General features: G+C 49.6%; 1 protein-coding gene across 1 annotated transcript; it reads left to right on the forward strand.

Moving 5' to 3' along the window:
- The first annotated feature begins 4,094 nt into the window (after positions 1 to 4,094).
- DBX1 (developing brain homeobox 1) lies at positions 4,095 to 8,256 on the forward strand. Its single transcript, XM_025358445.1, has 4 exons — positions 4,095 to 4,461; positions 5,120 to 5,221; positions 7,171 to 7,373; positions 7,835 to 8,256. Exons 1-4 carry the CDS (start codon positions 4,095 to 4,097, stop codon positions 8,195 to 8,197), a joined length of 1,035 nt encoding a protein of 344 aa, XP_025214230.1. The 3' UTR covers positions 8,198 to 8,256.
- The last annotated feature ends 2,876 nt before the right edge of the window (positions 8,257 to 11,132 follow it).

An 11,132-nucleotide genomic window follows, 5' to 3' on the forward strand; every position in this document is an offset into this window, starting at 1 on the left:
GAAGCTGATAAATGTGATGCAAGACAATAGTCAAGTTAATCTATTTAGTAAAATGTTTTGAGACTTTCAGGCTATGTTAAGGAGGGGAGCGTCCGGCGACATTTTCATTTAAATGCGCTCATCTCCTCTCTTAGGCAGCACAAGGGGGTTCAGGCAATCTATGTGAATATAATTTCTTATAAATGTGTCTTTAATGGGTTTAATTCACCCTTGCCAGCTGTTTTGGGGGCTATTTTGTAAGAGCAAAACAAACGTTTCGGGCTTGGAAAGCTAGTTAAAATTAGTTTCGGTCAGCGAGGCCAAGCTATATTTCCTGCAAACCATCTGCTTGATTGGCACAATAGAAGGATTTTCAAGGAAAAAGAGGGGAGTGCGTGTGAAAGGGATGGGGGGTGAGGGGGGAGACACTAGAAAGAGCTGGGGCAGCGGTAGCTCCTAGTGGCCTATTCTGAAGGTGAACCCCTTAGAGCTGTCTTAATAGAGAGGCTTGCAAAGAGGGGCTGGGGCGGTAGGAAAGCTCTTTCAGTCCGAGCCTTGCAGCCCTCCTCCTTCGCCTGGCCCGTTAGCTCCCTGCCCCCATCCCCTCACCCCCCCCACCCCAAAGCCAGGCGTCGGGCGCTTTCCCCTGTCACCGCCCGGCGTCCGGCCAATCTTCCAAAATGTGCTCTCACTCTGTTGGCTGCTACGGCAGGGAGCGTGGAGGCCTGGGGGTCCGAAGCCTGCGAAGGGTGACCTTAGCGTTGCAGCCTTCCCGAAACGGACACTTGCCATCTTTTCAGAGGGCGGGGAAGCTCACTCCACTCTCTACTTTGTAGTGTCCGTTTCGCCTCGCTTGCTGGCCTTTGCTTATCCAAGAATTCCAGGCACGGCCAGCACTGGAGAGGGCCGCGCTGCTGCTAGGACTGCACTGCGCCCAGGGCAGCAACATGCTCGCTCTCCCCTGCGATGGGGGAAAGGAACCCCCAGAGTGCGTTCCGACACGCTCTTTCTACTATCCAAGGGAGGTTTCGGCAGCTTTGGCCACCTAGGCCCGGGGAACCCCAGCCGGATCTGCTGCGGCCTCCCCCGCAGCGTAGGCAAGGACCTTAAACCCCAAACCAGGGCCTCCGATTCTCTCTTTTCCCCTCCCGTCTTCTTTTCCCTTGAAAGAGAAATAGACAGAAAGCTCAGCCTTGAGACAAACACTGCGAGTGATTTCTCCGAAATAAACTTGAAGATAACGACATAACAATGAATGGCAGGACGCACGAAACCCCACGGGCTCAGGTCAAATGGCATTAGTCACAGGTCTTAGCAGCAGCCGCCGCGCCGCGCCGCGCAACCCCTTAGGCTATCGCGGAGTTTGAAAAGACGCGTTCAAGGAGATCACTTAAAGTAAGATCCTTTCGTCCAATTTCTTGCTTCCCTAGGATTTATTTTGCCTTTTCACGGGCAGCCAACCCTCGCGCCCTCGCCCCCGCCCTCACTTTTCCTCTTTGGCGCTTTAGGAATTCTTTAGGAGGCTGTGGAGACCGACCCCAGGAAACAGGGTCCACGTGGATCGCAGCAAGGGGTTGATCCACCCTCCAAAAAATGGCAGGGTAGATTTTTAAAACCCGAGAAGTTAGTAGCAGTTAGTCTATAGTGAGGCAGAATGGCGGGGGCTTGGGGCGGGGGCTAGGGGGTGGCATGAAGCCTGTCAACGGGCAGGAAACTACACCCCGGCAAACGCCCCAACAGGGAAGGAGGAGGTGGGAAGGGCTCACGCTGACTTCAAGTTCTTACCGTTCCCCCCCCTCCAAAAAAACAAAATCCAAGTTGATTTTGGCAAATATAGACTATTCTGATCATCCGGAAGACTTGGACAAGCGCTTCACCGGTAGGGAATCAAACGTCCTGAAGACCCCGGAGCGTCCTTCTGGGAACTGGCAATTGCCCAAGTCCTTAAGACGCGGAGAGAAAAAGGGGTGGGGGGCAGAGGGAAAGGGAGTGGGAAAAGGCGGGAGGTGGGCCTGAGGAAAAAAGGACGGGAGAGGAACGGAGAGAGCCAGTCTTATTGCAGTGGGAAGCTTTCTCGTGGCAAGGTTAAAGTGCAGGAGTTCAGATAGCTTATACTTTTCTCACATATGTTATTGCAAACTTCAAAAACAGGAACTTCTGACGTTCTTTTCCGTTTCCAGGGAGGCGCTTCCCATATTTAAATAGCCCCTTATTTAAAAGTTGTTTCTTTCCTGATTGGTTTTCTCCCGCTGCCCATGAGCGTGAGCAGTCTTGGGCTCAGAAACTCCGTACTTACGTCATCTTCTAGCATTAATTCGCCTCTGGAGCCGGGTCCTAAATAACTTTTTAATTTGAATCAAGGGAGAGTTTTAGCGGGCTCCGTTTCTGGTTTAATGTGATATAAATCGCAGATGCACTTTTATTGAATGGTTAAAGCAGCGACATGGAGATCATCAACACAAAACACCCCGAACAAAACCATCGAGAGAAATAAAGCTGGTTAATAAGATTTTTCAGAAAGCTTTGTGTTAAAAAGCAAAAAGGAAAACCAGCTGAAGGTGACAGTTAGTTCATGGTTAATAGGATCAGGGCGGCCTGGCGGGGCTGCACACTTCTCTTTGGGGAGGTTCAGCCACACTAAAGAGATGAATGGGACATTTAACACATCTGTTATCTCGCCGAACAGAGAAATGGGGGGAATCGAGTCTTAGTGCCACCTCAGCCCCAACCAGAGGAAAGCGAAGGGACTGTCTCCAGGAAGAGTCTTGTTTGAAGCCCCACATTCAGAGGAGGCTTTCCTGGGGTGGACCAACATTCTTGGGAACCGCATCCCTTCCCTCTGGTTTTCACGTGTTTGTGCGTTGTAGTTAATTAAGAAGCTGCCAAATCTTGGGCCAAGTTAAGCGCCCCGCAAGTGGTAGGGTTCGCTGCTATGACTTAAAATGTCAGGGCTGTGAGTTTCAACTTAAAATGCCGAGAGCTCTCTGTGGTTGGAGAACGGCCAGCATAGCACTCACAGCCATTGGATACCCTTGCCGGAGGCAGTTTCCGGTCAGCCTGAGCTGTTTGCAAGCGGAATCCTGCCGCCCCGCAGCCCAGCGCAGCTCTCCTCCGCTCCTCCCTCAAGGTGAGGTGCGGAGAGCCCCTTGCAGAAACTCCTAGAGAAAATCGTTTTCCAAGTTGCCGGGAATTTGAAGGAGACTAGTTTTACTGTTCAGGTATCCACCAACGCTCAAACTCAACCCGTCTCCCGAGATGAAATAACTCCAGACCTCTCCCCCACTCTTACGGACACACATCCAGTGGTCGCAAAGCATCCACTTCCAAGTCTCCCTGAGTCGTCAGAATGGGACTTCTAACACTGATTTCACTCACCCCTACATCTGCTTTACGCTTCAGCTCGATTAACGAATAGGGTTAGAGACCGGAAAAGGAGTATATTTTTATGTCCACTGACTTGAAACTTTTCATTGCCCCACCCCCACAAGAGGGAGGGTAACTTTGCTGATAGCCTGAAGATGTATTTCTATGAATATTTATTGATTTATTTTCCAGGCTTAGCGGGGGAGCTGCAAATAAATTTAGTGCGTTCTTTAAATAATTCCTTTTCTATGAGGCAAGATGTCATCTGAAACTTCTAAATAGGCATTTAATTAGCCCGGGTGTTGCTTCGGAACAAAAACCTTCCGCGAGAGCTTTGGGGGCGCACTGTATTGCAAAGAGGCGGTCGATATGCAGAATTGATGCGCGCGGGCCTTTGTTGCCGGCCCATTGTGCGGGCCATGCTTATGAAGACTAATCCAATCATAAATTGCACCCCTGCGCCAATCAGAGCGTCCAGAGCCTCCGGCGAATGAAGCTCGAGTGGAGAACTTTGTTGAACTTCATTGTCAGAGCTGTCACTTTTCAAAGTGCTTTAGCGGGCGGGCCACTATAAAACCATCACCTCGACGGGAGGACCACGGAGGACTCGCAGACGCCCAAGTGGGATTGTTACTTGGAGACGTTTGCTAAGCCCAAGAGAGAGGACACTGCGGGGGCGGGAGGGGCGGGAAGCGAGGTGTTTACCCTCCGGCCACTGAAAGAAGGGTTATTTCGCCCGCCCCGCGCCTACCATGATGTTCCCCGGCCTCCTCGCGCCCCCCGCCGGGTACCCTAGCCTCCTGCGGCCCACGCCCACCTTGACGCTGCCCCAGTCCTTGCAGTCGGCATTTTCCGGCCACTCCAGCTTCCTGGTGGAGGATCTGATCCGCATCAGCCGACCCCCCGCCTACCTGCCCCGCAGCGTGCCCACCTCCAGCATGTCGCCGCCCAGGCAGGGGGCCCCCACGGCCCTCACCGACACGGGGGCCTCGGACCTGGGCTCCCCGGGTCCCGGGAGCCGGCGGGGCGGCTCTTCGCCGACTGCCGTCTCGCCCGCCAGCGAGACCACGTTTCTGAAGTTTGGAGTGAACGCCATCCTCTCCTCGGGGCCCAGAACAGGTAAGCGAGGGCAGAACCCTGAGGGCCCGTTCAGGTACCAGGCATGCGCGGAGTCCTCCTGGCCTCAGTTTCCTCTAGCGAGCGGGCCCCCACACACATATCGGTGCACACACATACGCACGAACTCTGAGACCCTACGTCAGGCAATATGAGAATAGTCCAGTCAATTCCGGGGAAGAAAACCCTCCAGGCTCTCCCCATCCTCGGAATGAACTGGAGCACACGCAGTCTCATCTGGTGCAGTAACGCTGAGCGCACGCCCCTGGACGTCTGCGTTTCTGCCTTCGAGCTTCTAGGAGAGTTTTTTTTTTTTTTTTTTTAACTCAATATGATATGTTTATTGGATCAGCTAATATTATAAATCTCCAGTTTCTTTCATCCCCACTCAGTCCTACCTATCTCGTTAGTGCCCAGGGTGGAGATTGGGGTAGAGTGGGACGGCGCAGAGAATTATGTTGGGGGCAAAGAAAAGAGTTTTACAGATAAGACAATGTTGGGAAGATTTATTTTACCCTGTCAACATATAAGAAAGATGTCTTTGAAACCAGATGAAGGGCTAATTATATCGTGCGTTCAGTGTGCTGTACAATAGGCAAGTACGTAATCAGATTCTTTCTGTCTCCCTCTCTCCTTTCTGCCCCCCTCCCCTGCCCGCCAGAAACATCCCCAGCCTTGCTCCAGAGCGTCCCTCCCAAGACCTTCGCATTTCCCTACTTCGAAGGGTCCTTTCAGCCTTTCATCAGATCTTCTTATTTCCCAGGTAGGTCTTGTCCCCCTTCTTTGCGCGAGGCAGGGCGGCGCCCCAGCCCCGGCCCATTGCTCCTTGCTCCGAAGCCATATTTCTCCGTCCACCCCTCGGGGTTATGCTCTGGTTCAGAGGTTGCGAGGCGTACAACATTCATGAATCCGTCGCGCCAATTTGATGCCCTATTTAGCACAAGCAGTGACTGCTTGACACTTTGCACCAATTCCCTGCTCTACAAATTAGCAGGAATTGTCATGGTCCCAATTTGAGGCGGTTCCCTTCCCGGCGAGGAGCTGTTGGCATCCCTTCACGCCGCCGTTTTCCCACAGAGTCAGTGCACTTGGCCACGATTCCCCACAAAGGTTTCAGCACCATGACCAATTGGTCAGCTCCTCCGGGCAGCCACACACAGACCGGCCCTAGTCCCTCCACGCCGCCGAGAGACACCTACCAGCCGGGGCTAATTTCTCTTTAAGACTCATTCAGGTCTTCGGGCTTTTCACAAGACCACATGGGGTGCCCTCTTGTGTGGGATGCCTAGGGCTGCCCAGGGGGAGGGGGACTAGATCCTCCCCCAATCCCAACTTTCTATTTCCAGCCTGATTTCCAAACTCCTTCTCGTACTCCTTTCTCACTCTGTCTTATAAAACAACGTTGATCTTGAAAAATAAGAAGCAGTTGGAAGAAAGCCCATAATTGTCTCCCAGCCTAAAGGAGCAATAACTTAAACAGCTTCCACCAGGTTTTCTTCCTGTAACCTCACTGATGATTCAAACGATGGCTCTAAAACTCTGCCACTGATCAAAACTAAAAGGGAGGCAGAAGAGTCCCTATAAAGAGAAGAAAAACTGGGTATGGCCTGCGGGGGATGGGTAAAATCACGACAGCACTCCCAAATATCAGCAAAAGAAACAAGCAATTGATTTTTTAAAGGGAGAGAGAGAATTCGCCACCCCCCTCCCCCCCCCAGCACCACCACCACCACCACCACCACCACCATTCACACTGCTGCTAATAATGGAATTTGCTCCCTTTCTCCCTCATCTCAATGCTCTAACAAAAACAACCCGAGCTTTATAAATAGCTTTTCATGTCCATTTAATGAAAACGATTCGGGGAAGAGAAGCCTCTGCCATCAGTATTCTCCCAATGGTCTTGGCCTGCAGTTGTGTTTAGTTTGAAAGTGTAAATCTCTTTTGTCCCAGTAATATATGGCTTTCGCTGCTTGTCCTCAGTCTTTTTCTGTTAGTTCATTACTACACAATTACCATTCACGCTTCATTAGAGTCTCTGTTTCTTTTTGTTTTGTTTTTTTCTTTCGCTTAAAGCGAAACTCTCCCCCCTTTTATCATACCAATACCCATTGGGAAGCAGTCAATGTGCTAATTAGCTGCCACTTTTCATGTATTCGGGCCGAATTCTTTACGTTTCGTGGGGGAGGGGAGGAAGGATTAATATTAAAAAGATGAATACTTATTGGATTTTTCAAAAAAATCTAAATCGGATTTTTCCCTCTTTATCAAAATAGTAAAGCACCTCATTTTCATCTAAAGAATGCAAAAGCCACTGAAATGATAAAAGCTTAGGGGAGAAACCCAGTGGCCTCGGTTGGATATTTTGTTTTTATTTTTGTAATTTATTTTTTCTATTGCTGTTTTAGCTGATGTACGCAGGTTTGTTTCCCTGGGTCCACTGAATGGAAAAATGAAACTTGCTATTGTGGGGGCTATTTTCTGTGTTTCCGTGGTTTTATCTAATCCGGGTTTGCACGGTTGAAAGGGAAAGTTATTTGGGCGGAAAGCGCTTTTCACTCTCGCAGGTTTGTAGGTTCGTGGCCTATTCTCCAGGGGGAGAAAAAGGAGCGCTTTAAAGAGATGAAGGGATCAGAGCGAAAAGCCAGGGAGAGCCGTGTTGGGGATGGGGGGCGTACGCCCACTCACTCACCACCTCCCCCCACCCTGCAGCGTCCTCCAGCGTCGTGCCCATCCCCGGGACCTTCTCCTGGCCGCTGGCGGCGCGCGGGAAGCCTCGGCGGGGCATGCTGCGTCGAGCAGTCTTTTCCGACGTGCAGCGCAAGGCGCTAGAGAAGATGTTCCAGAAGCAGAAGTACATCAGCAAGCCCGACCGCAAGAAGCTGGCGGCCAAGCTGGGCCTGAAAGACTCGCAGGTGAGCGCAGTTCCTCCACAGCACCCCCCGCCCCCGCCCTTCACCCCTTCCAGGCACACCCGTCAATTGCAAGGGTTCGGAAACCGCTTAGGTCCCACTGTACAGATGGGAAAACCGAGGCCTAGAGAGGGAGTGAGTACACGGGCCACTACCCTCGAAGCTCCGCAGGATAGAACTCTTCTCTCCCCACCCCCACTTGCCTCCTTCTCTCCCAGGCTCAGCGGTCCCCCAACCCCGCCCTTCGGGGCAGGATGGCAGCAGGTGGGGCAAAGGGAACCGCGCGCTGATGCGGGGGCGGAGTCAATGCGGGGATCCACCTGGACTCATTTCTGGGGGTGGGGAGCGGACACAGCCGGAAGGACAGAGCCTGCTCCCCACTCCACTCCCCGCCCCGTGCGTCCCCCGGGGCCCCAGATCTGACCGCTGCTTCTCCCTTCCTCTTGCCCGCCGGGACATCCTAGGTGAAAATCTGGTTCCAGAACCGACGCATGAAATGGCGGAACTCCAAAGAGCGCGAACTCTTGTCTAGCGGGGGCTGCCGCGAGCAGACCCTGCCCACCAAGCTCAATCCGCACCCGGACCTCAGCGACGTGGGCCAGAAGGGTCCTGGGGACGAAGAGGAGGAGGAGGAGGGTCCGGGCAGCCCCCGCCACCGCCTGGCCTACCACGCGTCCCCCGACCCCCCGCACCTGCGGGACTCACGGCTGCCAGAGCCGCTGCCCCCCTCGCCCGCGCACTCGAACAGTCCTGGGAAACCTTCGGACTTCTCAGACTCCGAGGAGGAAGAGGAGGGAGAAGAAGAGGAGGAAATCACCGTGTCCTAGAAGCCGCTCGCACTCCAGAGTACTGTTTTTAAGTGCTTTGAAATTGAAGAGGTGGGGTCCAGTCTGCGCGTTCACTTTTGCCCTTGCCCAGATGCTGCCTCTCTCGACTGTAGAACCATCACCTCGTTGAGGGCGCCACCGGCCCTGCGGTAGCCCCAAAGAGACATTTCCTTCCCCAAAAAAACAACTCCCAATAGTCCTCCCCACGTAAGTTAACTTTAAGTTTTGGTCCCAGCTTTAACTTTTCAGCAAGGGCTCCATTCTATTTTGTTTATTGCAAACTGTTTTAAACAGTGGGGTGTCCTACGGTCCCATGGCCTGGACCTTACTGTGAGACAGGCCCTGCTGGTCGTTAGCAGCAACCACCCTATATGGTAGGAAATTTGTTTATGGAGGAGGAAACCGAGTTAGGAGTGAAAACACCAAATCATATAACTAACTCCAACAATCTTGACTGTCTAGATCCCTCCACCTCCCCTAATAGGTAGCAAGGGGCTCCTATTCCACTCCAGTCTCTCATCTCCACCCCCTACGCCACTCCTGTCTCCCCATAGGTGTTCTCTTAGAAAGCTCAAGATTTTCAAAAAGGAAAAAACAAAAACAAAAACAGTATATATATATTAGTGCCTTCTGGTCCAAGGCACAACATACATATTGAGTCTTCTCTGTCACCTTCCAAAAGCTCTCTGGGGAAAGAAGTGAGTTCTCTAAAGGGGGAGAAGGAGCAGTCTCTATTCTTGTATGTGTGTTTTAAAGCTTTTTCTTTTTATTTTCTGTATCCACGGTATACACACCACACACTCTACCTTGTGCCCTTTTGTTATTCCTAGGGAGGTGTTGCTGAGCTGCAAACCTCCTGGGAAATGGGCATGGTGTGGGCAGAGAGACCTACACAGCCTCTTTGATTTTTTTTAACCGAACTTTGCTGTCTTTGCACAGCTCTTATGAACTGTACACTATTTTGTACACATGTGTTGTATGAATATTTTATACCAAGGATATTGTGAATGACTTTAAAGGACGGACCAGATTTCTTTCTCACTCTTTTTTTTTTTTTTTTTGCAATGGCTTTTAAACTTTAAAAAGGTAGCTGTTTAATTGTATAACTTATAAAGAAATACTTATTTTGTATTTTTACCATGTACAGATTTTTATATATGTATATATGTATCAAATGAACAAATGCCAAATAAAAAGTAGGATGGATGAAATCAATGGTCAACTGATGTCATTAATTCACAGAATGGTAGAGCCGAAAGGAATGGAGCTATTCTAGCCCCAGGGCTGGGTTTCACAGGAGGTAAGCTGAGGTTCAAGAGGTGCAGCCACTTGTCCAAAGCCACCCAGCTAGTAAGTAGCCATGCTGGAACTAGAAACCATCTGACTCTCAGGCCAGTGCCTTTTCTGCTTTCCTGTATCTTAAAGTAACCATATTTGCTGTGTTACAAGTAAAGGAGCTCCAGAGTGATACCAAAAGTTGAATTTGCAATAAGCCACCTCCTCTCCTCTAAGGACTGAAATGATGGGCTAGGAGAAATTCATGCAAGTCAGTCTATGTGGCTCAAGTTTGTAATAGTTTTTCTTTTCCTCCTTGAAGGCATTTTTCCTGGTCCTCAGGGAAGCTTCAGAACTGGTCTTGACTCATTCCTTCTGTGTATGACCTGATTTTATCAGGAATGTCATCTACAGGCCTGACATGGGAGCCCAGATATTGACTCTGGGGTCTGCATATGAAACAAAAGTTCTTTAAAGACTAGTTTTCAGCAGGAATGATTTCTTTAACCAGCAAGCTAGGGAGTAAAGAACATCAGGTTAGATCCTGGCAGGGACTTTTGTGCCCTTGAGAGTTTGGTCTCTGCCGCATCAGCCACACACACCCATGTTTCTTTGCAATCCTAATCCAAACTCATGGTAGTTTGTATTATATTTGAAATTTGAATATATTCTATATTAACCCTATTTTCAAATAACTCAAACCACCTCCATGCTAAGACGCCCTGCTGGGCTTGTTCCTGATGTTGGTGATCACTTTTCATTATTGTTATACACGATGTTGTGAAGTTGAAGAAAATAATTGTTTTTCATAATCATAATTCAAAAAACCTCTCGCTTTTCCCCATCAACAGACACAAAAGTGTTCAGCATGGTCAGCATTCAACCCAAGTTAGTGCTTTCCTTTCAGATAGGACTCTGAAGGATTCAGGCTGTTTTCTATCTCTCTGCTGTTGCCTGGATGTCCAACATGAGAGCCTGACCGTAAGCCTGACCTGGCCTACCTTTCCCTTTCTGCCAGCTCAAACATTCTTTCTTATAGTCAAGAATCACATTCAGGCACAGGTGCACATTAGTGTCTACATCTGGAGTCAAAGCACTCTGAAGGCATAACCATGTTCATTGCAGTATTATTCACAATAGCCAGGAGGTGGAAACAATCCAAAGGTCCACGAGTGGGTGGATGAATGGATACATACAATGTGATATATACATACAATGGAATATTATTCGGCCTTAAAAAAGAAAGACATCCTGTCACATGCTACAACATGGGTGAACCTTGAAGACATTACATGAAGTGAAATAAACCAGTTACAAAAAGACAAACTGCATGATTCCACTCGTATGAAGTATCTAAAGTAGTCAAACTCAGAGAAACAGTAGAATTGTGGTTCCAGGGGCTGGAGGAGTGGGAAATAGAAAGTTGTTTGTTGTTCAATGAATATAGAGTTTCACTCTTACAAGATGAAAAAGTTCTAGAGATTTGTTGCACAGCAATGTGAATATAGTTAGCACTACTCAACTGCACACTAAAAAATGATTAAGGTAGTACATTTTACGTTATGTGCATTTTTTTACCACAATGCTAAATTAAAAATTTGTTTTATTAGAAAAATAACTCACATGCTAGAAGAATTGAAAATCTAGCAACCATCAGTGT

Source organism: Theropithecus gelada, chromosome 14 (genome assembly GCF_003255815.1).
Source record: "Theropithecus gelada isolate Dixy chromosome 14, Tgel_1.0, whole genome shotgun sequence".
Taxonomy (NCBI): domain Eukaryota; kingdom Metazoa; phylum Chordata; class Mammalia; order Primates; family Cercopithecidae; genus Theropithecus; species Theropithecus gelada.